Source organism: Equus przewalskii, chromosome 21 (genome assembly GCF_037783145.1).
Source record: "Equus przewalskii isolate Varuska chromosome 21, EquPr2, whole genome shotgun sequence".
NCBI lineage: Eukaryota > Metazoa > Chordata > Mammalia > Perissodactyla > Equidae > Equus > Equus przewalskii.
Window position 1 is genome coordinate 32897378 of NC_091851.1, and position 27875 is coordinate 32925252.

A 27875-nucleotide genomic window follows, 5' to 3' on the forward strand; every position below is an offset into this window, starting at 1 on the left:
CTCAACTCAAGAGAGTGCCAGTAGTGTCAGGCAGTGAGGCTGGCGTAGGACGCACACCATCATCACAAATTCACACGAGGCTCCGGGAGCTGAAGTTACTTGCCCAAGGTCACACAACTTAAGTTGTGCAGCAGCTTTTAAAAGTTCAGAGAGTCCCCAGGGCAGGGTCCGTGGAGGAGCCAGTGGGTGCAGCCAGCATTGTGACTCAGGTCCAGCGGTTAATTAATAACCGGAAGGCCCTGCAGCCAGCTCCCAGCCTGCTCCCAGCCGGCAGGGCTGGGAGGTTGAGCTGGTTCACGAGCCCCAGCGAGTGGGTGACAGGTCACTCCTGACTGGGAAAGTTGTTCCAGCAAGTCAGGATTGGGTTTCAGGTCAGAGGGACCATGCGGAGAGACAGGAGGGCAGAGCTGTGCTCGGGGCTGCTCTCCAGGACCTGAGCTGGGACCCAGAGTATTCAGGTGAGAGGCTCAACCACGAGCAGGACAACTGCCTGCGGTCCTGTTGGTCTGCCCAGTTGACTAACTAGTTACCTAGCTAACTTCCTTCCTCACTACCTATTTACTTCCTTTCCTTCCTAACACCCTCCTTCCTAATTCCTTTCCTTCCTTTTTTCTGCCTAACTCTTCTCTCCCTCCCTCCCTTCCTTCTTTCGTAATTTCCTTTCTTCCTAACTTCTTTCCCTCTCCCTTCCTCCTTTCCTTCCTTCTCTCTCAACTAACTCTTTGCCTTCTCAGCTGCCTAATTTTCTTCCTTCGTAATAACCAATCTATATCCTCACTTCTTTACCACTAATTTCCACCCTTCCTTTTCTGAATTCCTAACTTCTTCCCGAAATGCCAGGCCAAGGGCTTTGGCTCAGGCTGCCTGGGTTCAAATCCCGGTTATGTCATTTACTAGCTGTGTGTCTTGATCAAGTCACTTCACCTCTCCATGCCTCAGTTTCTTCGTCTTTAAAACAGTCATGATGATAGTTCCTAACCCATGGCATTGTGGGAACAAAATAAGACCAAGCTGGCCCTTGGCGTGTGCTGTCATTGGGAGGTCATTGGTATGTCCTGGCAGGCAGGCATGTAAATGAATAGACGACAGTAGACTGAAGACAAGTGCAACAACAGAAGCAGGTGCACAGAAGGGGGCAAGAGTCGTGGGATCAGGAGGTGGTCTGGCAAGGCTTCCAGGAAAGGCAGATGGGGACAAATGAAAAGGTTAGCCAAGCAGACCAGACTGGTCGGGAGAGTGTTCCAAGGAGAGGGAACTCTGTGACCGCTCCCCCCCAACCCCGATTCAGCAGGTCCAGGGAAATGTGAGCAGGTCCATGTAGTGATGGGGCAGAGGGATGCAAATCTAGGCTAGGGCAAGTTAGGGGGAGGGACAGGCTTGGGGGCCCATGGAGGGGCTTGGACCACCCATAGGGAGTTCAAAGGGGTCTCCATAGGCCTGAAGAGTCAGGAGAAGGTATTGATGCCCAGTGTCTGGCTAGAAAAACAGAAGACAGTAGTGGAGGAGAGAAAGGAGACAGGAGCAGAGAGCTGCTCTGGTGGGGGGGTCACAGTCAAGGTGATGGGGGCAGGTGATGTTGGGCAAAGGGCGTGCCAAAGTTCCCACCAGGACTTAGTACCTAAGTATTAAGTGAACAGCAACACCATGAGAAGTTTCACACAATGGTACAAGGATGAAAAATAACCTAACCCGCTGTCGCCTTGGGTCATGGCCCTCTAGCCATTTTTTGTGGCTATACACAAATGTACATGTGCGTGCATGTATTGTTTTTTTCTTTACAAAGATGGTATCCCTGGTCCACCTACCATTTTGAGACCTGCTTTTTTGCTTGGCACTGTATCACATATGTGTTCCCATTTCGATTTACATAGGTTTGTATATAGTTTTTTTGTTGTTGTTGGGTAATTTTCCATTTTATATGTGTGTAATTTGTCTTATCAATTCATTCCTTGATTCGTTAGTCAAATAGGTAGTGAGCACTGACTGCATCCTAGGCTCTTTTCTAGGTGCTGGGCATTCGACAGTGAACAAGAAAAGTCTTTGTCCTCAAGGAATTGGTGTTCTGTTTGAGATAGAAAATAAACAGAGTTGCATGATAAGGTGTCAAGGAGTGCTGTGTTATGAAGTAAAACATAAAGTAGAAAAAGTGGATAGGGAATGAGCGGGACTGGTTTTGTAGACTGACCAACCATCCTGGTTTGCCCAGAACTGCACTGGTTTTAGCACTGAAAGTCCCACATCCCTGGAAACCCCTGACAAACCAGGACAATCAGTCACCAGTAATCGGAAAAGGCCTCTCTGAGAGGTGACATTTGGGCAGAGACCTCTGCGATGTTAGTGGAAGCCAGCCATGCAGATGTCTGAGGGAAGAGCATTCTGGGCAGAGGGAAAAGAAAGTGCAAAGGGCAGGAGGCAGGGGGCACTCTTTGTGTTCCAGGGAGAGTGAGAAAGCCAGAGCATCTGGAGTGCAGTGAGAGGGAGATGGAGATAAGAGCCAGGTTGTATGGAATCTCCTAGACCATAGTGAAGACTTTGGACTTTTGATCCTAAGTTTGATGGGAAGCCGCTGGAGTTTTTGAGCAACAAAGTCACCTGATCTGATTCACATTTTAAAAGAGTCACTCTGGCTTTTGGTGGAGAAGGGTTGTAGTGGGTAAAGATAGAAATAGAGAGACAGTAGGGAAGCCACTACAATAATCCTTTCAGGTGACGGTGGAGGCTCAGGCGGCGTGGCTGCAGCAGTGGTGGCAAGCCCCAGTGGTTTCTGGATATATTGTCAAGGTAGAGTCCAATGGGAGTTCATGGTGCAAGTTTTGTAGAATGAATTCCAAGTCGCTGGCTTCAACTTTCGAGTAGGTGGTAGTGCCGTTGCTGAGACGGAAGGCTGAGGGAGGAGGAGGCTGGGCAGAGTGGAAGGAAGGGGAATCAACACGTTTGTTTTGGAAATGCTAAGAGTGAGGTGCCTGCAGACATCTAACTAGTGAAGTGTTAAGGAAGCAGTTAGATATATAAATCCAGAGTTCAGGAGAGAAGCAGAACTAGAATGAAGTTTGGGGATCATGGAGTATAGTTGGTACTTAAAGCTGTTAAATTGAGATCAGCCAGGGAAAGCTTTAGATAAAGGTCCACGGGCTGAGCCCTGGGGCAGGCCGGTGTTTAAGGGTGAAAAGAGGAGGGGGATCCAGCAGAAGAGATGGAGAAAGAGCAGTCAGTGTGGTAGAAGGAAAGCCAGGAGCTCCTGAAGCCAAGTGGGAAAAGGGGGCCAAATCCTCAGAGAAGCTGAGTGAGATGAGGACAAAGCGTGCGTCACTGGCTCTGGCACACGGAAGGCCACTGTTTTGGTGGTGCGTTGGGATGAAAGCCACTTTGGAATGGGTTCAAGAAAGAAAAGGAGGAGTGGAGACTGAGTCCAGACAACTCTTTCAAGGAGTTTCACTGAAACAGGAAACAGAGCAATGGGACAACATCTGGAGAGGAATGTAAGGTCAAGAGAGAAAGCTGCTACTGCCAGCGGGTATTCTGAAGTGCCCTGTGGTGGGACATTAGGTTATTATTAATATTGTCACTATTATTTTCCTGATTTAAGCAGTGCTGCTGAATGAAGGCCCCATCAGGGTCCTGTGATTGAAAAGAAACGTCCTTGTTCTGGATATGTTTTGTCAACACAACATCCTGCCCATCTGTGTATTGGTTCAACATATCTATTTTGTTGAGAGATGGAAGGATCTGATATTGTTCACTTGGGTTTTCCTTGGCCGACACCCCTGGGTCTCCAGCACTTGAGAGCCCACAGAGAACCCCCGAGGCCCCTGGGCTCAGGTCCCTCCCTGTCCAACCCCCGCGGCCCCAGCCCCATGGATCCCTCTACTGTGGTGAATTGCTGAGGTCTGGGTGTGGCACATGGTAGGCTCACAGTAAGTTCCAGAAGGGCAGGGGCTGTGTGGGGCCCTGTCAACTCCTTCATTCCCCAGAACGCCCCTCACGAGCTTCAGGGGAGAGGAAGGGATCCCGTGAGTGCCTAATTATCGCACCAGGCAGCAAGGTCTTCATGAGCCTGGGTGCCAGCTGGGACCCTTTTCCTGTCTCTCACACAGCCAGAGAGCTGTGGGACAACCAGCCTTCCCTGGAGACAGCAGGCCAGAGCCTGGAGGGCCAGCAGGGACAGGCTCACAGGACCAAGCAGTCAAAGACCGCGGCCAGCCGGGCTAAGCCAGACCAGGGCTCTGAGACATCTACAGGCTCTTGGGGGCAAAGTGCTCTCAGCTGCCATGGCCGAGGTCTCTGGAACCTCATCTCCAGCCCCAGATGGGCTGCACTAGTCTTGGTTATGCCCTGTGGAGCATGTCGTCTTACCGACAGGCCCCTACACATACACACACACACACACACACACGAAATTTACGGATGTGTGCCAATATGAACACAGATACACAATGACCTCTATATACACATGTGGTTACACTGTTACACACATATTAACAGACGACCATGCTCATCTGCAGACACACATGTAGACACCCACACACAGACTCACACACATACACACAACACGTTAACAGATGGAAAGATACACACTGACATGTCAACACACTACAGAGACTCACTGAGGCGCATCTGTGCACACGCAAAGTGAGAGCCCGGTCACAGATGCAGAGACACATGGACGAAATCATAACACGGCCACACGGATGCACACCAAGAAGCAGAGCACGCACAGTCATCTACACACAGACGTACACACTCACACGAATACTTTGATGGACAGGACACATTGACACCAGACACCAGACAGACACACTGAAGCACACCAATACATGAGACGCCTGCACACGCACACCACGCACACAGCCTGACCCGCACATTCACACATTCTAACAAGCCCCAAGCATATCCAGGGCCCTCCCGCAGCTGTTGCCCAGCCCCTTCCACCCACCCCCCAGGGGGAGGCGACGTCCCCAAGGGAACAGAGGTCTCTGGTCCCTCTTAAGCTCTGCTGGATCCCACGTGACATCAGCAGCCCCCTTGCTGCCGCCGGGAGCTCTGAGCTGGGTGCTGGGGCCGGGCCGGCACCAGGCACAGACACTTCGGCCCTTGTTGGGAGAACAGAGAGAGGCTCTCTTATCCACTGGCCGTCCTCCGGCTCCAACTGCTGGTTCTGTCAGTGGCCTCTCCTCAGGCTGGGCAGGTATGTGGGGCCAGGGATGCCAGGGCCTGGCAGAGGGGCCTTCAGGGTCAGCCTAGGAGCAGGAGTGGCAGCCTTGTGGGCTGTCTTCAGGAGCACAGACCACGGGGCACTGGCTGGGGCCAGGCTGCACTCCTTCTTGGGGCAGTCCTGCAGCTGGCTCCCTCAGGGCTCCACAGGGCTGGGCCTCTCAGAGCAGGCTGGGCTGGGGGATTCCTCCCTTTGCTTGTGGTCACTTTCTCAGCTGTGGTGGTACTTCCAGGAGCCCCCTGGTAAAGATGGGTGGTCTCTACCCAAAAAGGCCAGGCTGCAGCCCAGGCCCCATGAAACGCCAAGGCTGTGGTCTTGGGATGCACAGTACCCGGCAGCCCCCACAAGCAACTGGGCTCTCAGATGAGGTCTTGGCTCTTGGACTTGACCTTCCAAGCAGCGGTGGGGCTGTGGGGCCCTGGGTACCCTGAGCCTGGGGCTGGACACACCAGCCTCCCCAACCCTGCAGGGCGGGGGCAGGGAAGACACTATGCTCCTGGCCGCATAGACCAGTTGGTCTGTTTATTCTCAAATAGACTCTGGCCTGTCTTGGGTCTCTCCGTGGCTCTGACCCAAGGCCCCCAGAGCATCTGCGCTTCCAGGGGCATTAGGTGGAAGTCCTTGTGGCAGGGAGATAATAGCACAGAGCCCAGCCTGGGGCTGCCCACCGGAATTCGGGGTTGGAGCATGCCTGTCTAGGAGCCTGGGGAGCTCAGCCTGCCCCTCACAAGCTGTGTGAACCTAGGTAAGTCCCTTTGTAGGCGTTAGGCTCCCCACCTGTGAAATGAGGGGGGAAGGGTTCAGACTTCATCCTTTGCAGGGTCCTTCCAGCCCTGGCCATCCTGGACTTCCAGAGCTGCCCTGGCTCCAGGATCATGCCCTGGCTGCCCCCAGTGCTTAAAATGACTCAGCCTGGGAGGGGCCACCTCTGACTGTCCTCCCTCTCTTCCTGCTGAGATGTTTGATGAGAGGGCTGGGTCCTGGGGATATCAGTTCTTGTCCCATGCAGGGGTTGCTCGTCTCAGGTAGGAGACTCTCAGGCTGTGGCTGGTACACCGGGTTAGAGGTTAGGGAGGGGAGGAGAGGGCAGTGGTGCCCGAAGCCCTAGACAGTGACGCGAACTCCCCAACAACAGCTCTTCATGCCTGCTCCTCCTTGTGCCCCCAGAGCCCACCTGATCACTGTTACAGAATGGACTCTAGCCCGGCGGGGACCCCCAGTCCGCAGGTGAGTGGGTCTTGGTTCCCCCACCCACCACCAGGGGGCTCACTTCCTCCCACCGCTAAGGAAGGCTGTGGAAGCACTGGCCAGCTTGGTGGGCAGCCCAAGACCAGGACTGGGGGGCCAGCGGGGTCACTGTGAGCTCACAGAGGTGGGCCATTTTTAGGGTAAATAGAGAAGAGCCTTGGGCAAGGGCCTCAAGAAGTAAATGGGGTGGAAAAATCATGGGATTGGCTCTGAGAACCCCTGGATTCTAAAGCCAGTGGGGCTGCCTGTAGGTCCTTGGACAGCTCCTCTCTGGGCCTCGGTTTCCTCACCCTCACAATTGGCACAAGAGCCGGCTGCCTCCCAAGTCTATTGTGAGAGGCAGGTGAGATGGTGGATCGGTAGGTGGTTGGGTAGAGGGGTGGGAAGAAGGAAGGAAGGCAGGCAGGCAGGAAGATAGGCTAATAGAGATCTTGGAGAAGGGAGCAGGGCCTGGGACAGGAGAAAGGGAGGGGTCAAGGAGTAGGGACCTGATCTTAATCACTCTTTCTGTAAATGTCTTTAGCCCTCAAGGGCCAATGGGAACATCAACCTGGGGCCTTCAGCCAACCCAAAGTGAGTTCTTGTCTCTCAAGCAGCTTTCCTCCCCGGCTCCCTTCATACCTGGCTCCCCTCATACCTGGCTCCCCTTGCCTTGACAACAAAATCCAAGTTCTCTGGTCTAGCTTCAAGACCCTCTGCCATCTGGGCCCAGGACCATCCCTAAGCTTTATCGCCCACTAATTCTCCAGCCTTTTCCGGTGCTGAGCCCTGTGTTTGGAATGTCCCCAAAATCTGAGTTGTTAGCATCTCCCTGCACCCTTCAGGCCCATGTCAGGCATTGGGGTGAGATCCCTCTCCTTCTGTGAGTCATGACTGTTTTTCTCCCAAACTTGCCTGTTGTTTACTCAACCATGAGATCCCCAGGGGCGGGGGCTGGCCTTACAAGCGCCCTCTTGGCTGAGAGAACGTGGCATTCTTCAGCAGCCAGGTGGCGTGGCTCTTAGAGAACTCCTTGGAGCCCCCAGCTTCAAAGTTAAAAAGAAGCCTGGGCTTGAACTCAGGCACCAGGGTTCCCAGGCTCACAAATACTGACCCATGTTCTTCTCTCTTCCCCCAGTGCCCGGCCCACCGACTTCGACTTCCTCAAAGTCATTGGCAAAGGGAACTATGGGAAGGTGAGTGACATATGAGGGTGGGTGGTCTCCCCTTCTCCGGCCTCCTCCACCCCTTGTCTGTCACTTGCATGTTCAAGAGGGAGCTCACAACCTGCAGAGTCATGGACACAGGGCTGGGGCTGGGGGCTGTCGAGAAAGCCAAAGCCCCGAGGAGTCACCTGCAGGCCTTGCGTTTGTGCGTCTGCTCAGGTCCTCCTGGCCAAGCGCAAGTCTGATGGGACATTCTACGCAGTGAAGGTGCTGCAGAAAAAGTCCATCTTAAAGAAGAAAGAGGTACCAGAGCTTGGGCACAGGCATTTCCTCTCCTGCTTCTCGAGCCCCAGCCTAGGGTAGTTTCCCAAGATGGGTCCCGACTCTGAGGGGGCTGGGTGCAGAGGGGGTCACAACAGGCAGCCAGCCATGTGGTGCCCAGGATGCTGACCCTTCTCAAGGAAGGCAGGCCAACCGCCTCACCCACAGAGCCCTCGGGGGGACCCCGTCCCGGCCTTCTGCTTCCCCTGGGAAATTCAGGGCTCCGTAGTGGACAAGTCCTCTGCCCTGTCTAGGTGCCAGCCCCCCATCTGTGCAATATGGGGTCACACTGTACACTCTCCGAAGGCCCTTCGAGCCAGAGCCATCCTGGAGTTCTAGATGCTTCAGCTGACTTGAGTCTTTTTAACACCAGCCCCAAGAGGAGGGTAGAGCGGGCCCTGAGTGAGGGCGGAATCCCAAGCCAGAGGACTCAGATGAGGCGCTAACGTGAACAGGGACGTCGTGGGAGTGGGAAGGGGAGGTCTTTGCGAAGGAGGTAGCCTTGCAGCAGGCCTTGAAGGTGGGATTCCTTGGCCTGAAAGAGGGGTCGAGGCAGGGGAAGCGGCATGAAAAAGGCACGAATGTGGACAGTGCACAGCCTCTTTCCTCAGAGATTCTCCTTGATTCATTTATGCAGTGTTTGCATGCTTTGCTGTCACCTTGGAGCGGTGGTGGCAGGGATTTCTGATCCAGGGCTGGAGCTATACCCACATGGACTGGCCAGGGATGAGGCTAACCATGAAGAGCCCTGAATGCTAGGCAAGGAACCTGGGCCTGGCTTTGAGGGCAATAAGGAGCCATAGTGGGTGTTTGAGCAGGAGCGTGAGAAGGTCCTGGGCAGGGCAGCCCCCACCAGGGAGGCCATGTGGGCTGAGCCGGGGTAACGGGCTGCAGTGGGCTGTGACGTGGGCCGCGGTCTGTGACTCCGCAGCAGAGCCATATCATGGCAGAGCGCAGCGTGCTTCTGAAGAATGTGCGGCACCCTTTCCTCGTGGGCCTGCGCTACTCCTTCCAGACGCCTGAGAAGCTCTACTTTGTGCTGGACTATGTCAACGGGGGAGAGGTGAGTGGGCCAGCAGGGAGGCTCCCCATGGCCAACTCTTAGCTGGGAGCTACCCATCCCACATGCCCACTGTGCCCCAGGCTCTGGAATCATCCCACCACATCCTTACAACAGACCCATTTGTAGCTGAAGAAACCGAGGCTCAGGAGGTACTCACTGGCTCAAGGCCACCCAGCCTGGACTTGACAGAGCCAGGATTTGAACGCAGGTCTGACGCCTAGCCTTGATCGTTTCTTGACTTCCCCAGGCAAAGCTGCCCAGCCTCACTTCAGTGCACCTGGGAAAGGCTGATGTTACAGGAGCTCTGTGGTTGAGATTTCCAATGCCCCCCATTTCACACCATAGGCCGCTGGGTGGGGGTGACTGGTCACTGTGGTAAACCTGATGCCCACTGAGGCCACCTGATGCCCAAGAAGCACAGCTGGGATATGCTGGGCTCCCTCCTGGACTTTACTCTGTCTCTCTGGGCAAGATCGTAAATATTTGGTGGGCCCCCCTGCCCAGTGGACCCAGACTTAACCTGTGTGACCTCATGACTTTTGACCTGATGCCAAGAGAGGAGTTTTTGTCGTGTATCCCTAAGTCCCCTGGTAGAGGTAAAGGGCTTTCCATGCCAGAAAAATAGACCAAAGCAATTGGCCCATAGGCAGACCTAACCTGGGCTCAGTTTGACAGCCATAATGATCTTATTGCCCGAGTTGGAGAAAAAACACCTCTTTGAAACACCTAGGTTCAAACGGCAGCTCTGCCACTTCTGAGCTACGTGACTTTGGGCAGGTCACCTGACTGCTCTGACCCCTCCCAGCTTCCTCTTACGTGAAACTAGCTTCTATTTGATACCTTGAAGTTAGTCTTGAGGATGAAACAAGCTAAGAGAGGTGAAAGGGTCTGGCTTGGAGCCCAGAACTCAGTAGGTGCTCAGTCCATGCTAATTAGTCTCTCCCACGGACCCTTTGGACACTCACAACTGTTCTATGGGGTGGGGGCCAGTGTGACCTTTATTTTTTTCTTTGGGGAAGATTAACCCTGAGCTAACATCCACCGTCAATTCTCCTCTTCTTTTGCTGAGGAAGACTGGCCCTGAGCTAGCATCCGTGCCCATCTTCCTCTACTTTATATGTGGGATGCCTGCCACAGCATGGCTTGATGAGCGGTGCGTAGGTCCGCACCCGGGATCTGAACCAGTGAACTCCAGGCCACCAAAGCAGAGCATGAGAACTTAACCTCTGCGCCACCAGGCTGGCCCCAGTGTGACCTTTTTCATCTGAGTACATTGCAGCTCAGAGAGGGGGTGATTTGGCCAGCTGTCTCCCCACTCCCCCACCGCACTCTAGGAGCTGGAGTTCCCCGGGAAACCCTCTCACCCACCTCCTGCCCCTCCAGCTCTTCTTCCACCTGCAGCGGGAGCGCCGGTTCCTGGAGCCCCGGGCCCGGTTCTATGCTGCCGAGGTGGCCAGTGCCATCGGCTACCTGCACTCCCTCAACATCATTTACAGGTGAGGCCTGCCTGTGGCGCAGGGCTAGGCCTGGCCCTTCTGCCCCAACAGCCAGGCGTTGTGTGGACCCCTATATCTTAATGAAATCCTGGTGAACCAGGTCCTTTATCTGAGGCAGAGGGGCCCACAGGGTGGGTGGGATGGGAGCCTCTTCCTTTCTAGGATCAGGTGCCCATCCTCCTTGGGCTCTCCCTCTGCATCTCCATGAGCCTCTGTGAATAGTGGTCCTGCCAGGAGCCCCGGTCCCCAACTCTCCTCACTAAGTGGCTGAGACCCTAAGGAGTTCTTTTCTCTTGTTTTCTTCAGGGACCTGAAACCAGAGAACATCCTCTTGGACTGCCAGGTTAGGATGTGTGTGTTTGTGTGCGTGCATAGCTGCACATGTATGCTGTGTACTCACGTGTGTGTGTGCATCAACATGCATGGATTGTACATACATACATATGGGTAGTGATGCATTCAAATATGTGTGTGCATGTGTACCTATGCGTGTGTACAAGCGCGTATACATGCACCATGTATTCATGTATACATGTGTGTGTGTGTGTGTGTGTGTGTGTATAGAAGGTCTGTGGGGGGTGGGGGTGGAGCCAGGTGGAGGCTCATGGGTTTTGTAGTCCCTCAGTCTTCGACCAGGTTCCCTGGAAACAGACACTGAGATGGAGCATTGGGTGCAGAAGGTTTATTGGGGAACACTTTCAAGAGATCCACCTTTAAGGGGATCAGGAGGCAGGACTGGGCAGAGGACAAAGATTGCCTGCATTGTGGTGACAAGTGAGGCCTTGGCTGGCCTCACATGGGTGGAGAGGGCCCGAGCTGGGATGGCTCTTTAGAACTGTTCCAAATTGAGGCAAGGAGGCTGGGTGCTTGTGCCCCTACATCAGCCAGTCATTAGATGGGGATTGCCCCTTGAGGGGGCATAACTGTGGGTGAGGGCAATGCCCCAGCATGGGGGGATGGGCATGACAGCCCCTAAAGAGGGGCTCTGAGCAGAGCCCAACAGTATCCACTCACTCTACGACCTTACCATTCACCCTCCTGCCCAGCTGCCACAAGGTATGGTTGCTTTCTGGGTCAAGGGGGCTGCTGCCACCAGGCCCCTCCAGCAAGGACATTCTGGAGCTGCCACTGATGTAGGGTGTGGCTCTGGGTCAGTGATGAGCCCGCGAGCAGACAGTGGAATGCCATCCCCCACCTGGCCCCCTGTGCTGCTCCTGGCATTCAGTCTAGAAGCCCTGGGTCTCTGAGTGGGGCCTCTAACCTGTGCCAAGGGCATCAGACCCCACAGCCACTGCCCTGCAGTGTGGCATCTGGGCTTTGGGGTTAAGCCTGGCAGTCCCTTTATCATAAACAACCCTCCTGCCCCTGCCCCCTCCTCTTCAGGGACACGTGGTGCTGACGGATTTTGGCCTCTGCAAGGAGGGTGTAGAGCCCGAGGAGACCACGTCCACGTTCTGTGGCACCCCCGAGGTAAGGTCAGCCTCCTAGGAGAGGTCAAGCCATGCCTGGTTGATATACCACAGCTCCTCCTTAGAGCCAACAGGTTACCCGTGAGGGGGCTCACTCCTTCCACCTAGCACTTCCCCTGAGCTGGCTGTGCACTCAGCCTTGGTTTCCTCATCTGTGTAATGGGGCCACCAGCTCTAGGGGCTTCTGGGACCCGGCCAGCTGCTGGTGAAGCTCTGCGGCCGTGTTGTCCAATAGGTAGAGAAACAGAAATGCAAACCACACATGCACTTTAAAATTTTCCAGCAGCCACGTTTTAAAAGTAAAAAGAAACAGGTGAAACTACCTTAATAATATATTTCATTGAAACAATATATACAAAATGTTATCATTTCAACACGAAATCATTATAAAATTGTTGAGATCGTTTATTCTTTTTTTCTAACTAAGTCTTTGAAATCCAGTGTATATTTTACACTTACAGTTCATCTCAGCTCAGTTCAGCCACAGTTCAAGTGTTCGGTGGCCACATGTGGCTAGTGGCTACAGCGCTGCCCCACAGGGTGAAGTCCATGTGCAACAGGAGGGCCTGGCCTGACAGTTACGATCAGGGCTTGCAAGTGGAAAACATTGCTCCACCGCCCTCTTCCAGCCACCAGGAGCCTGGAGGGTTAAAGTTTGTGAGTCTCAGCAGTAATTCACATGTCTGTCCCTCCTGCCAAGGCCTCCCAGTGTCCTTGGGGCTAAAACCTTTCCTCAGACTCCCACCAGTGTTGACCCTTGGACCTTGGACCCGAAGGGGTTTCCAGTGGCTTGGACAGATGTGCGGGTGGGGGCAGGGGGCTGAGGCTGAAGGACTGGGAAGCTCCTCCTGGCCTGGCATGGATCAGGACCTGAGCTGCTCTATGTTTCTCCATATGCCTGGAAATCTGGGTCTCAGATCTCAGCTGAGCCTCCTCAGTTTAGTTTCCGGGTAGCCGATGGGCAGATGACCTCTCAGAGCAGGAGCCATTGCCTGTGTTTGTGTACGGGAGGGTGTCCGCCGGACGGAGCTGGCCTCCCAAAGCCTGACAGCACAGCCATCCCTTCCTTGGACACTGCCAGGGGCGGGCAGCAGGGGATATGGCACCCTGGCTCCTGTGGGAGACGTGTGGCCCCAACACGTCATCTCTTCCATAACTCAGCCACTGCCAGGGTGCCAGGGAGCACAAATAAGAGTAAGCACATTTGCTCCCATTGTTTAAGGGCCTAGGCATATATGATATTCCACATATATTAGCACATATCCTTGAAACAGCCCCCAGGGAGGGATTCTGCGTCCCCATTTTGTGCATGAAGAAGCAGTGTTCTGGGAGGTTAAATGACCTGCCTGCGACCACACAGCAAGTAGGGCTCAGGTCTGTGTGACTCCCCACCCTTCCCCAGACCCACACAATCTCTCAAAGTGGCTTTGTTTGTTGCTCAGACCCCTTTCCTCAGTGGCAGAGACACCAGGCTAAGAGGTCACCAAGCTCTTGGGTTTGGCAGAAGGCACAGCTCTGCCTCGGGTCCTCTCCTGTGCAAGGCACAGACACACGGCAGCATTCGTGTGTCAATAGGAACTCAAGTGTCGCCTCCTCTCTCCTGACTCCTCTCCATGCCTCCGTTACTAAGGTTTCCAGTACCAGTATGTGCCCCATTTCCTTACACTTTACCTGTTACCGTCTCCGCACTGCACTGGGAGGACTCCCAGGGCTTTCCTATGCCCGGGACACAGACTGGATGCTTTTGTGCAAATTAGAAAAAGGCACCTCCGCTGGGCAGGCTAATTAGAAAAAGTTATCCCTTTAAACACAAATAAAGTTGCCAGATATAGCCCTGTACTAGAGTAATGGCTTGGTGAGAGGATCACAGCCAGCACCCTTTACCCCTTTGGCTGGCCTTTTGTGTGGTGTACGATATATACAACCATACAGGGCCATCCTGCCTGATCTATGTCCCCCGCACATTGGCCAGGGGCCCTGGACAAAGCAGGCCTTTGGTGAATGGATGCTGAATGAACACATGCATAGCCAAGTGAATATCACAGCAGGATCAACCCCTGAGTATCTTTGCCTCCAAGTGCCTTGTCTACAAATAGGGAAACTGAGGCTGAGGGTCTTTCAGATAAGTGTGTTTCCCCTCAACAGTACTTGGCTCCAGAAGTGCTTCGTAAAGAGCCTTACGATCGGGCAGTGGACTGGTGGTGCTTGGGGGCAGTTCTCTACGAGATGCTGCATGGCCTGGTGAGTAGGGTAGCTGTCTGCAAGGGACACGTGCCTTTGGGGGGAGATGGGGGCTGATCTCTCCCTTGTGTGGTCTGCTCAGGCTCTGCTCAGGGAACTGAACAAGCCCTCTGTCCACTTGAAGCTAAAAGAGATGATGCCACAGTGAATACAAGGATTATGTATATTTTTTCAGTAATATTAGTCCAGCACTCTACTGTTTACAACACATGTTTTTACCTTTGGTACCTCAAAACAGCCTTTGGAGGCCAGCACTACAGGAAAGGAAGTTGTTATTTTACTTAGAGGGAAACTGAGGCCCAGAAAGGTCACAGTGCTGGTAGGTTGCTGAACCAGCCCCCAGCCCAATCCCACACTTAGATGGAGGCAAGTGTGGACTCGCCACAGGCCAGGCTTTACTCCGGGGTGGCTTTGCCAACATCGCTTGGTGGATAGGAAGAAACAGGCTCTGTGGAGTCAGGAGAAGGAAGAGCTGGCAGAGGACGCGGGAAGGGAGCATCAGGAGACAGAAGTGGACTCTGGATACGGTTTGGGGCCTGGCTCTCTTCCTAGCTATGTGGCTTAATCTCTCTGAGCCTTGTTTTCTCATTGAAAAATTACAACCTGTCTCAGAGGATGGTTGTGAGGCTGGGATGAAATGATGACGGGGAAAGTGTTAACTTTGGTGCACAAGCAGGATTAAGAGAGATGGGATTGGGGGTGCTCCTGGGAGGTCCACACGCCTCACGCTGGTGGGGAGAGACTTCCAGCCTTCCCAGCAGCCCTCTCCACTGTGCTGGAAGTCGGAGGTCTCTGTCTCACTCCAATCTGCCACGTGAGGCACTGCACGAGACGGGTCTGGCTGAATCTTTCCAGCTACCCAGCTTTGCTCCAAGTCTCCCTGAGACCTGTGCCCACCATAGCATGAATGATCCCCTAGCTTCTCTCCCTCTCTCACCAGCCGCCCTTCTACAGCCGAGATGTGTCCCAGATGTATGAGAACATTCTGCACCAGCCGCTCCAGATCCCTGGGGGCCGGACGGTGGCCGCCTGCGACCTCCTGCAAGCTCTTCTCCACAAGGACCAGAGGCAGCGGCTGGGCTCCAAAGCAGACTTTGTAGGTGACCTGCCGGTGGAGCACTGGCCCCTCGTGGGGCCCTCAGCTTCCTGCAGAGGCAGCTCAGAAGCGCAGTGACACGCATCCAGCTTTCCTCTAAAACCAGGCACTGCTAATTCATTCATTTAGAAACTCACAGGTGCTGCTGCTGCTAGTTAACTTCCTTCTGTCTAGTTCTACTATTCAAGCAGTATTGACTGAGCACCTGCCATGTGCCGGGCATTGAGATAGGAGCTAGGGAATCAATAGACTGGGTCTCTGACCTTATTAGGTTTATTGGGGGAAGGCGGACAACAAACAAATATATACAATTATTAGAGAGTGTGACAAGTGTCAGGAAAGAAATGAACAATGAGCTGAGGGGGTGAATTCACACTGGTCTGGTCAGGGAGATGCTCTCTGAGAAGGTGACAATTAAGCTGAGCCCTGAAGGATGAGAAAGAGCCACTGCAGCGAGCTGGCAGAGGCATACTGGACGCAGGGCACAGCAGGTGCAAAAGTCCTGGGGTGGGAACAAGAAGGAGAGTGGTATGCTTTAGGGTATTTTGAGCATGGAAGAAGCAAGACCCAATCTAAGTTTTAAGAAATTCTTCTGGCTTCTGTGCAGAGAGTGGACTGGGCTTGTTTTTCACAAATATCACAGATTTCACAAATATGAGCACTTCCTCCTTGCCAGTGTCCAGGCTGGGCAGGCAGGATATAAAGATAAATAATTCACAGTCCATTCCCTTAACAAATTCCTGGTATGTTTTTTATTAAAGTAGCTTTAAAAATAATCTTACATTCTCTACTCAACAGAAGATAATTTGGATTTATAAAAAGAAGAGCACAGTACCTTTCTTCCTGGAAGTTTGTTTTCTCTTCCAGCATAGTGGTTGAGATGCATGGATGATAGAGATGGTAGAGACAGATTACCTTGGTTCAGGATCCCTTCTCCTCCACTTCCTAGTCCCAGGACCTTGGGCAAATTGCTTAACCTCTCAGTTTCCTCACCTGTAATAATAGCATCTAGCTCATAGCTTATGAAGATCGAATGAATTAACATATGCAAAGCACTTAGGCCAGTGCCTGGCACATAGTGAGTGCCTTTTAAATGCTGGTGCCACTTGCAGATCTTGTGAAGTGTAATAACATTAGGGCATTTGCCTACCCATGCCTGGCCTGCTGACAGAACAGGGCTTTCATGAAGACTGGTCCCCTTCTTCCCAGGGGAAATTTGCAACTTAAAAAACATGGATGATTTTTTAAATAAGGTATACATACGCACAGATCAAAATTCAAAGGATATTCAGAACAAGTCCCACGAGTCACCCAGTTCCTTAGTTTAGAGGCAACCAGTCTTAACAGTTTCTTGGGTATTCTTCTGAAGACATTTTGGATCTTGCTTTTTAACAAGATCTGATAGGGGGTTTCTGAGAGAGGGAGCCAGAGAATCATTCTTGGAGAAACACAGATAGAGGGAGCATCCTGCTGGGACAGGAGGAAGTTGGTGCCAATATTGGTTTTGATTAGGAAAGAAGTGGTGACTCGTGCCCAGGGCTGAGTCCTAAATTCTGGGTCTCCGGGAACCTGCAGCTTTTCTTGGGGTATTATTTCTCAAACCTTCCTCAGTGAGTTGACTTGGTCTATTTCTCCGGTTTGCATTCTAGAAGAGTCAAGATGCACTGAGGCAGAATAGCGGGGAGAGGACCCCAAGATGCCCTGGGACCCCTGGGGGCAGGTTCACTGACATACCCCCAAAGCCAACCATGGTGCTGGCACAGAGCAGGTGCTCAGTAAATAGATGTAGAACAAATACATGCCATGGGGGAGAAGGGCTTGGGTGCTGGATGATGGCAAAAGGGAGACGCCTGGCTGCAGACGCCCCTTTGTCCAGGAAATCAGCTGAACTGCAAGTTGCTTTCCTAGTAAAGGTTTTAGGGCTTGCCAGCCAGTTCCCGGTAGACTCAGAGCGCCTGGCCTTGTGGGAGCGCCTGTGGGGAGGGCTACTTCTGATCAGTACCGTCTTCCTGCAGCTGGAGATAAAGACCCATGTTTTCTTCAGCCCCATAAACTGGGATGACTTGTACCACAAGAGGCTGACTCCACCCTTCAACCCAAATGTGGTAAGAGGTCACCAGATCCTAGATTCTGGATTCCCAGGGCTGGTGGGAGTTGGAGGGTCTCTGGACCAACTCTCTATCTACAGAAGGGGAAACCGAGAGTCCAAGAGGCTCAATGATTTGTCCAAGGCCACACAGTAAGTTAGAGGCAGAACTGGGTCTAGAACCCAGAAGTCCCGACTGCTCGTTCAGCGCTGCATGACGAACCCAGCTGCCACTCCTTAATTTTTAGCACCAACAACCCTCCTTGCAGAGCCCAATATAGTCTTTAAAGTGCTCTGTGTCATGTAGCACCCCCAGAGCCAAGCCTTGTAAAGATTATTTTTTTCTATGTTTAGCTTTTTTCCTGATAATAAAAATGACATGTATTCATTGCAGAAAGTGTGTAAAACAGAAGTTTAAAGCAGCAGGGAAAAAAAGCTTATTATCTCACTATCCAAGAGAGACCACCACTGGCATGTTTCCTTCCAGTCTTTTTTCTATGTGTTTTTTACACAGGTCATACTTTATATAGAGAGATATTGTCTCCTCCTGTTTTTTTTTTTTAGCTAAAAACCATGTTATTATTTCCCCAAGTCATATAAAACTTTATAAGTATCATTTTAAGTGGCCGGATAATATTTCAACCCTATGTTGGTAACATAATTTATTCGACCATGTTCCTAATGGTGAACTCTAGGTTATTATCAAGTTTCCTTTATCAGAACTGATGAACATCTTTAAGTGTGTATCTTTGCCCAGAGTTCTGATTATTTCCTTAAGATGGATTCCAGATGGGGAATTACCAGGTCAAACAACGTGAACGTTTTTAGGTTCTTGATTCAACTGCCTTCACTGTGTGTTAGGGAGCACAGACCACTTCCTGCCAGCAGCATCTGCTGGAGAATTCTCATCTTATTCTCTGCAGCATATGAGGTCGTTGCTGTTTTTTACTTTGCGAATTCATTAAGTAAAAAAATGGGGGGCCAGCCCCGTGGCCGAGTGGTTAAGTTTACACGCTCCGCTTTGGCAGCCCAGGTTTTCGCTGGTTTGGATCCTGGTCTTGGACATGGCACTGCTCACCAAGCCATGCTAAGGTGGCGTCCCACATAGCACAACCAGAAGGACCTACAACTAGAATATACAACTATGTACTAGGGGGCTTTGGGAGAAGAAGAAGGAAAAAAAAAAGATCGGCAACACATGTTAGCCCAAGTGTCAATCTTTTAAAAAAAATGGCCTCTTGTATTGTTTTAGTTTATATTTCTTAGATTTATGGTGAAGGAGGTTAGTTTGTTGGTGTTAATTAGCCGTGGTAGTATGAGTGAAAGGAGCCCCATCTGAGGTGGGCGTGGGACATTCTCTCGGTCACCTGTGAAGTGTCAAACCCCCTCCATCCAAGTAGTCTGCACACATCCCTAAACACGGCCAATGTTAACTCACTGTTTACATTTTTCCTCTGGTGAATTACCTGTTCATGAACGTGTCTTTGAGCACCAGATTCTTGACAACATTTGTCAGATAGGATACACTCAGTCTGGGCACCTGAAAAGTTTCTTCATCTGGGGATTTAAAAAAGACCCTGAGGATAATATTGAACATACACCCTGGAGATGGATTGATATAAAAAATACTAGCCAGGGAGGTAATAGAATGCAATGCTGGGCCTTTGGAGTGAGACCTACTGGGGGTGCATTCCTGGGTCTGTTGCCTACAACTTGGGAGGCCTTGAATAAATTTCTGTGGCATCAATGTCTTCATTTATTTTAAAAAAACAACCCACAGACAACACCTGCCTAGTCTAACAAACATAGCTAATGAGGGCCAGCACCGGGAGTCACATTCTGGTCTCGGAACTCTGAGCCCTGGGCTGGGACCACTGTGCCCTGTAACCTTTTTGAGAAGCTGGAAACCATGGTCTGGTGCCACAGCCTAAGGCTTGCCTATCAGAACAGATCTTCAGACCCTTCCACTTGCTCATCTTCAGAAAACCCATGTGGCCCAGCCTTCTCCACAGACTGTGCCGCTTCCGCGAGAGGCGTATCAGTTAGCTCTTGTTGCATAACAAGCCACCCCCAAACTAGGTGGCTTAAAACACTATTTTTCATTCCAATTCTATGGGCTGGCTGGGTGGTTTTTTTGGGTGAGGCCAGCGGGTCTCTGCTGGGCTCTCTGATGTCAGTGGTCAGCTAGCAGGTCAGCTGGCAGTGGATGACCTAGAATTGCCTCACTCACAGACTGGCAGGTGGCCAGCCGCTGGGGCAACTGGAGTTTCCTTCACGAGGCCTCTCATACTCCAGCAGGCTAGCCTGGGCTTGTTCACGCGGTGGCCTGAGGGTTCCGAGTGCAGCAGGAGAGAACACCCCCCACTGTGTGGTTTTCAAGCCTCTGCTTGCATCACATTTGGTAACGTCCCGTTGGCCCATGGAAGTCCCATGGTTAATCCATATTAAACGGATGGCGAAATAGACTCCACCTCTGGATGGGAAATGGAGAATTTGTCACCATTTTTGTAGTCTCCCACACAGGCCTTCCCCCAAGCCTGGTCACTCTGTACCATATTACCCCATTTTACCTTCCTCATAAGACTTATCAACACTCAAAATTGTCTATTTGTGTATACATTTATTATCCATTCTCCTATCCCCTGCATAGTATAAGCTCCATGAAAGCAGAGGCCCACTCTAGTTTCTTCTCCTATATTCCTAGTGCCATGAACTGTGCCTGGTAGGCAGTTAGTCAGTGTATGTTGTCTAGACTTGTCTGAGGGTTGATAGCAGACAGGCAGGGTATGAGGGGGTTAGAGGAATTGGGATGTGGTTAGTGGATCTCATAGAATAAAATGAGTAATGTGAATGCATGGGTGAGTGACAGTTAAGTAAAGGTGTCCATGAGGCACTCAGAGCGAAGGCCTAAAATCCCTCTTAGGGCTTGTGGGTTCCTTCGGCAGCTCGGACCGCAGTGTTCCCTTCTCATGGATGGCTTATATTCACAGGCAGGACCTGCTGACTTGAAACACTTTGACCCAGAGTTCACCCAGGAAGCTGTGTCAACGTCCATCGGCTGCACTCCCGATACGATGGCCGGTAGCTCTGGGGCCTCAAGCGCATTCCTGGGATTTTCCTATGCACCAGAGGATGATGCCATCTTGGATTGCTAGAAGAGAAGCACCTGTGAAACCAGTGAAGACAGCTGGTATCCATAAGGAATTACCTTCAGCCGCTAGTAACAGAGACTCAAAGTAACAATGGCTTACATAAGTTTATTTTTTACCAGCACATAAAAGAAGACTGTGTTAGTGGTCCATGGCTGGTACAACAGGTTATCAGATACTCAGAGGCTTTGTGTATTTCTACTCTGCCATCCTTGGCAAATGGCTTTCAATAGTAGGATTGCTACATTATCTCAAGTTGGTTACTAGAGCTCTAGCCATTGCTTCTGTGTCCTGGGCAAGGAAAAGTGAGGAAAGGAGGAAAAGCAAAAGGGCACCTTTACAGAGCTCCCCCAGAAGCCCCACCTTTGTGGGGGCTTGACTTCTCCTTCCATCTCACTAGCCACCCATCCTACTGTATGGAGGCTGGGATGTGTCGTATTAGCTGGGCACATTACTACCCCTGATAACACAGGGATTCCAACACTAAGGGAGAAAGGGAAAACATGGGGTAGACAACCAGCACCTCTTTCCCAGAGGGCCTCTTGGTGTTTGGATTTTGATCCCCATGTGTAAAGTGACAGAGATGTGACAAGCCTATAGGGTATCCCCAACATCCTCACTTTTCTGTCGATGGTTTCTATGTTCTTTGTTGTGGGTGGTACTGGACTTTTGTTATTAGGTTTGTCTGCCTGGCATCTGAACCCCATCCTATATGCAGGGACTCTCCTACTTTATGAGCCTTGATGAGGGGCAATAACTATCTCCCCTTAGAGTGGAGCTGAAAATGCTAGATACTGCTTTCCCAGCCTCCCCTGCAGCTAGGGCCAGGCATATGGCCTAGGGATACACCTGCACCAGATGTTGACTCAACGGAGGGACTGGAAGCTCTCTTTCATGTTGTAGCTGTGGTAACAATACCCACAAAACCGAGCTCCTGGTATAGAAGTGTTGACTATGCAAATTGCAGCAATTGGTATTCAGTGGCGGCAGCAGTAGCTTCCTCATCAGATCTGTGCCGTGTGTCATTCCTGTCATCCCTGGGAAGCCTTGAACCTCACTCTCTAGCTTTCCTCATGATTTTGAGAGTTTATGATCCTTTTCACATACTCCTTTTTTGCTGAAGTGGCCAAAGCCAGCTTCAGAAACCTGCCTATGCTGATCCAGTTTCTGTGCCAGACTCTTTCAAGTCTATTATCAATTTTCAGCCAAACAACCCCAAGGGAACTATTACATCCCCTTTTCACAGGGTCAGAGAAGTTGTTCCTTGCTTGAAGGTAGATCCTGACTCTCCCAGCCTCCCCTGCAGCTAGGGCCAGGGATGCAGCTTTGCCAGATGTTGAGTCAAGAGAGGAACTGGGAGTGCTGTCTCATGTGGCAGCTGTGAAACTATTACTGTCCACTTTTTACAGGGTCAGAGAAGTTGCTTCTTGCCTGAAGGTCACATAGCTAATAAAGGCCAGAGCTGGGAACTGGAGCCACAGAAGCTCTCACGTGTAACCTTTGTGGTCTGCCCCTCACTCTGGCCATTAGGTCCAAGCAGAATGACTGTCAAAATCTCTAATGAGAGCCAAGTCAGGAATTGGTTGGAACAAGCTAGGTGGTGGGAAATGGGGTCTTCCAGAGGAGACATTCAACTGGACGCTCATGGTCTGAGCCTGGCTGCTATGTTCGTGCTGTCCTCCACCTCACATGCACCTGTGTGACTGGCAGCTCTGAGGCCATGGGGAGCCCAGGCCTTGGACAGGGCTGGAGGCTGGTGCAGGCTTGGTGACCAGAGCCCTCGGGCCACCTATGGAGCTCCATGTGTTCAAAATTAGTCATTTCTAAAAGTGATTCCGACTGGACAGAATATGAGCACGTAACATCCCACGAATTCAGGACACCCTACACTTGTAGGATGGATCATGCTGCCTTATGTCAGGGAAAAGTGGCTTCTTTTTCACAAACCTGTGGTTCATCACCTACTTCAAGGTGGTCTTATTAGCTTTTTGGTTAGTGGACAAGAGGGGATGTTTCTTAACATCACTATGTGCTGGTGATTTTAATGCCTTTTCCTCTTAACTCAGCCCCACTCTTTCCTTCCATCTTTGTTCACCCAGCCCCTGCCCCAGGAATTATAGGGGCTGAAGCTGGAAGACCATGGAAAACACACCAATGGCAGACACTGACCTACTAGAGATCGAAGCTGGGTCAGGAAGAGCTACTCTTACCCTTTGACATGTGCTGGGAACTGTGCAAGAAACACTCTGATTTGATTTCTATCTTAATAGTGTCTGTTAATTGACAAATGTGGAACATGATGAGGGAGAGGCAAAAATTCCCCCAACTTCCCAAAGCAAAAAGCAAGACAGTGTAATTGTCAGAAACATGATAGCATTGTCGAAAGCACACAATCTGCTACGGATCATGAAACACAAAGGGGTTCTATCTGTTCTAAAACTGTAAGACCACAAAACTTTTACCAGGATAGAAAATAAAAATGAAGAAAAATGATGCTATTGAATTGCTCACACTATGCCTCTATTTACTGAGCACGTTCTGAATTTTATATGCATTATCTACAATGCTCACAGTAAGCCAGCATTTGGAAATTATTAACCTCACTTTACAGATAAGTAACATTCCCTCAGAGGTATTAAGCAACTTGCCCAAGGTCACCCAGCTGGTACAACGCACAGCCAGGAACTGAACTTGGTGGCAGCTGATTCGAGAACGCTTGCCCTTTCTACAACCTCCAACAGTGGGAGAAGTGCTCTGGGCAGGTACTCGTGGTCTTCTAGCAAACACTGACTGCACATCAGGCAGAAGGATCCCAAGACCGGTCCCAACCCTCAGGTGGCACGGCCTACTCTCTCTCCAGTGGGACTGCATCACTGCCATTGTTATCCCTAACTGCAGACTGTACTCATCCAGCTTTGCTCCCAAATACAGCCTCCCCACAATTATCCTCTTCCCCACTTTTTAACTTTGCAGTGACAGTAGTTGTGATAAGGCAACAAGAGTTGTGTGTGTGTTTTGAGATCCTAAAACCCCCACTACTATACATGTTGAAGATCCTAACAAACATAAACGTAAGCCAAGACTGTCAGAAGTCTCTACTCTCCCGGGTTTGAGCCAGCGAGGCGGCAGCATTGCACACAAGTCCGCACTCTCTCAGGGCAGGCACGGAGCGCTCCCCTGGGAGACGGGTAGCCTGTTTGCAGTTACCGAAGCCTCGTTTCCCATTTTCATGGCGATGGCAGGGCAACCTGTACGTGTCGATGGCTATTTCGCATAAGCAGTTCCTTCTGCCAGGAACGCCCTTTCCCAGCCTTTGCCTTAGTGAAATACCACTCCTTTCACATCTCTGCTCCTTGGGGCGCCTTTCTGTCCAGCTCCTGCCCCTCACAGCTCTCTTCACAAAGTTTATATTTTTACCTTTTTTGTAGGATGTGGCCAGGTACTGACTGCCTGCCTAGGGACGCCTAAAGGGCGGGTTCAGCGGCATCTCCTGGGCCTGGCGCTGTGGCTCTCAGAGATGCGGGGCTAATCAAAGAGAACTCTTATTGCCATCCTCACCACTAACCCTGCCACCCTCCGGGGAAGTCTTCTCGGCCTCCCAAGGAGGCGAAACGCTCCTACATCACACAACAAGCCGCAACTCCCCAAGCCTGATGGTCTGATCCCGGGCCTGGGTCACAGCGGCGAAGCCCCGCCCTGCCCCGTCCCGGCCCTGGCGCTCTGCGCCTGCGCTCACGGGATCGAGGCTGGGACGTCCCCCCACCCCGCCGGAAGCCCTCACTATTCTCCTCACTCGGGGTGGAGCCAAGTTTGGACCTTTGGGACCTACCATTTTTATCTATCTATAATAATACCTAAAATTAAAGGAGAAAGTGAAATGGGTTTATGTTTGGCCTAAGGTAACCCACGTTCTGTTTGGATCTACCCCCAGCCAATCTAATGGTACTGTCCTGCATTGGCCCCGCCCACCACACCTGTCGCTCTAGGCGCAATGGCGACTTCCCGTTCTGTCGTCATCACGTCGGCTAGATCCCCGCCCTGATCCCCGCCTTCCTAGCGCGCCGCTTCGTCTCCACCGTTGCTAAGCGGCCTTGGATACCTGGCAGGGATGCTGGGAGGTGTCAGGTGAAGATGGTGGTCGCTGGGCTTCAGGTAAGAAGGGCTCCGACGCTGAAGGGCCAGCCGGGGCGTTGAGGCATCCAGGAAGCTGGCAAGGGCCTCGCCGGACTGTCCTCGGGGCCTCGGGGCCAGTCTTAGGGGAAAATCGAGGTCCGCTGGGGTAAAGTAAACCGGCGGCGCAGATGCAGGCCCGGATCCTCGACCTCGGACGCGGCTCGAATCTCCGTCGCCTCCGGCTGGGAGATTTTTGGTCGTCCTGCAAAGTATGAAAGAGTCCTGGACGAGGAATCATAACATCTTACTTTCATCCCCTTTTGCTAGGTATCTTGCTGTTAGGAATCTGCCTTATGGCAAAAATAATTAATAGCAAAAGCAGAAATGTGTAAATTTCAGTAGTATCTATGTTGGCAAAAAATTGAAATGATGCCCATGAAGGCATTGGTCGAGTTCATTATGGTATAACCATGCGATAGATCATGTAACCACTAACCTAATCAAGAAGACATTTCTCTCAGAAAACTGGAGAAAGCAGAATATGATATTGCATGTACACATTGTGAAAACAAGCATGCACGTGGATGGAATTGAGCGTGAAAAGATAGCTGTGGTGGGATCATGGGTGATTTTTTAACATGACACAATGATTTTAAAGTTCAACTGGTGGAATAAATATATGAGACTAGCCAGGAAAATTCTAAAAATTAATGATAATAAGGGGGATTAGCTCTTCAACACCACCAGATACTGTAACATATTATAAAGCTATAGTAATTAAAATAGTATGGAACTGAACAGAAACCTATAGGCAGATAGAATATAAGAGAATTCAGAGTAAGATCCAATTTGTAGGGATTTTTTATGTAGTCAAGGTGGTATTTCCAGTTAGCATTGAAAAGATGTATTGGTGTCACGCGACTTTCTAGTAATTTAAAAAGAACAATAACAAAGTTCATTTTGAGCACCAAAATAAATTCCAAATGGACCAAATTTTAAATGTTAAAAAAATAACATCACAAAAGTACTGGAAGAAAGCATTGCAGGATATGTTTATAATCTTGGCATGGCAAAAACTCTTCTAAATATGTTATGCCATCCAGAAGCCAGAAAGCAAAAGATTAATGCTTTTAACTCTATAATTTAAAAATTTTTGTATGGTCTGCAGAATTCACTCAAACCAAACAAGCCACCAGAAGTTAAATCTAAAGACAAACAAACTTATGGAAGTATTTGTTTAATGATCAATTAGAAAAATTATAAACCCAGTAAAAAAATTATTAGAGCATATGAACAAGAAAATCAGAAGAAATATAAATGGCCAATGTACACAGTGAAATGTGGCCATCCCACTAATTTCAAAGTGCAAATTAAAACAATAATGAGAGGGGTTTTTATCCTATCTTATTAGCAAAGATGAAAATGATCGGAAATAGATAGGATTTTGTAGAAACAGAAATGTATTAGTGTTAGTGGAAGTAACAATTTTTGGGAGGGCAATTTGGAAGTAATTTACTTCGTTATTTAACAGGTAGGAATTTATTTTACACATATGCCAGGTGCACAAAAACATGTTCAAGGGTGGTGTTTGTAGCACTGTTTTCCTAGCAAAAATTTGGGGAAAAACACAGGTGTCAATCAGTATATGCCTAGTTAAATAAATTATGGTACATCCGTTAAATGGAATATTGAGCAGGAGTTTAAAAAAAATCTGGTAGATCCAAATGTACTGACATGGAAAGATGTGAAAGATACAAGGTTAAGTGAAAATAGTGTGTTGTAGAATAGTGCATGTGGTAAGATCCTATTTCCTAAATAAAACTATAAGTTAACGTATGTATAGAAAGAATCTAGAAGACTATATCCTACGCTTAATAGTAGTTAGCAGTAAGGAATCAGGTTGGAAACATGGTCTCCCACAAGGGTAGGTGATGGCCAGAGCAAGAGACAAGGCCAGAGCCGGGGTTACCGGCTTTAGGTTTCTGCATCTGTGATCATTCATTTCACTCTCAACCTTTGAGAATTATAGGGATTTCATAGCTAGATTGCAGCTGTATACCCTTTCTTGATAAATTAGAAGAAGTAGACTATTTATTCCTTTTGGGGTCTCTCTTTGGGAGTATTGTTTATTGTTTCCCTTTTTCTGATCCCTTCTTCTTTCCGTAAGGTAACCATGGAGAAAGAGCCTCGGAGCACCATTCTTTTCAATGCATACAAAAAGGAAGTGTTTACCACCAACAATGGCTATAAATCCATGCAGAAAAGACTTCGGAGTAATTGGAAGATTCAGAGGTGACCGTCTATGGTTTTCCCTTCTAAGTGATAATAATAACCTACTGGTAACACTGAAAAGTCTTTGTTTTCTTATGTGAGATAGATTGTTTAGGTGGGAGGAGCTCAATTTAAGATCGTTCAGAAGTAAATTATTAAAACATCTCTTTTGAAAAGTGGCAGTTGGCATATTATTAAGTTGTCCCCCAAATCACAAATCAAAAGTTGTTCTAATTATACACACACAACTTTTTAAGAGATTAGAGGCTTTCTCCATATTTTAACTTGGGTTAATGCTTCAGTTTAGGGAAAGGAAAAATGAGAATATCTCTCTGTCTTTGTGGGTGTGTGTGGTTTTTCTTAAGGGGTAAAGATGGGTAACCATACCAGCTAATGGCAGAGCTGACTGAATTAGTGGTTGGAGGCCTCTGTGCTCCAGCATGGTTTACCTTGTACAGCCTGGCTTGTAAGGAGCTCTTGAGCAGAGGCCGATGATTCTGGGGCAGGCCTGTAGAAGGGATGCTCAGTTTGGGAGAAAGGCTGGACCAGGACGTCTAAATCCCTTCATTGCTGGGCCTGTGCAGCCTCTGCTTCCATACAGTCTGGCGGCTAAAGTAATTCACAAATTGGTTTCAATTATGGATCTGACACTTGTTTTTAAAATCATATTTCTAGCTTAAAAGATGAAATCACCTCTGAGAAGCTAATTGGGGTGAAACTGTGGATTACAGCCGGGCCAAGGGAAAAGTTTACTGCAGCTGAGGTAAGAAATATCCCTAAAGAAGAAATGTCTTGAGATAGTTAGGAGCATGGACTCTGAAATGCTGGGTTTAAATTCGTCTTCACCACTTACTGTGTGGCCTTAAGGTAACCGCTCCGCCTCTCTCTTCATTATGGAGTAGTTGTGATGATTCACTGAGATACTGTGTGTCAAGTGCCAGACACAGTGCAGGCTATTTAAATAT

The 27875-nt window shown here is 50.2% G+C and overlaps 2 protein-coding genes across 13 annotated transcripts in view; both read left to right on the top strand.

Annotated features, from left to right (window-relative positions):
- LOC103548189 (L3MBTL histone methyl-lysine binding protein 1) overlaps positions 1–23016 on the top strand; it is a 68114-nt gene extending 45098 nt beyond the window's left edge. For 8 of the 10 annotated variants that reach the window (XM_070589265.1, XM_070589266.1, XM_070589267.1 and 5 more), the window contains 12 exons: positions 6380–6439; positions 6984–7033; positions 7578–7635; positions 7825–7908; positions 8858–8989; positions 10373–10485; positions 10792–10828; positions 11869–11955; positions 14100–14195; positions 15136–15291; positions 17307–17396; positions 20368–23016. In XM_070589265.1, coding sequence (XP_070445366.1) covers positions 6380–6439; positions 6984–7033; positions 7578–7635; positions 7825–7908; positions 8858–8989; positions 10373–10485; positions 10792–10828; positions 11869–11955; positions 14100–14195; positions 15136–15291; positions 17307–17396; positions 20368–20532 — 1128 coding nt within the window. In that variant the 3' untranslated portion in view covers positions 20533–23016. Of the gene's footprint in view, positions 1–241; positions 459–4938; positions 5186–6379; positions 6440–6983; positions 7034–7577; positions 7636–7824; positions 7909–8857; positions 8990–10372; positions 10486–10791; positions 10829–11868; positions 11956–14099; positions 14196–15135; positions 15292–17306; positions 17397–20367 lie in introns of those variants that run through there. The other 2 variants (XM_008515809.2, XM_008515817.2) reach the window with 2 other exon arrangements.
- Positions 23017–24268: 1252 nt separating this feature from the next.
- Positions 24269–27875, top strand: part of IFT52 (intraflagellar transport 52) — a 32387-nt gene continuing 28780 nt past the window's right edge. Inside the window, exons 1-3 of one of the 3 annotated variants that reach the window (XM_008515787.2) lie at positions 24269–24678; positions 26807–26931; positions 27586–27673. In XM_008515787.2, the coding sequence (XP_008514009.2) occupies positions 24658–24678; positions 26807–26931; positions 27586–27673 (234 nt within the window). In that variant the 5' untranslated portion in view covers positions 24269–24657. The remainder of the gene's footprint in view (positions 24679–26806; positions 26932–27585; positions 27674–27875) is intronic. The other 2 variants (XM_070589280.1, XM_070589279.1) reach the window with 2 other exon arrangements.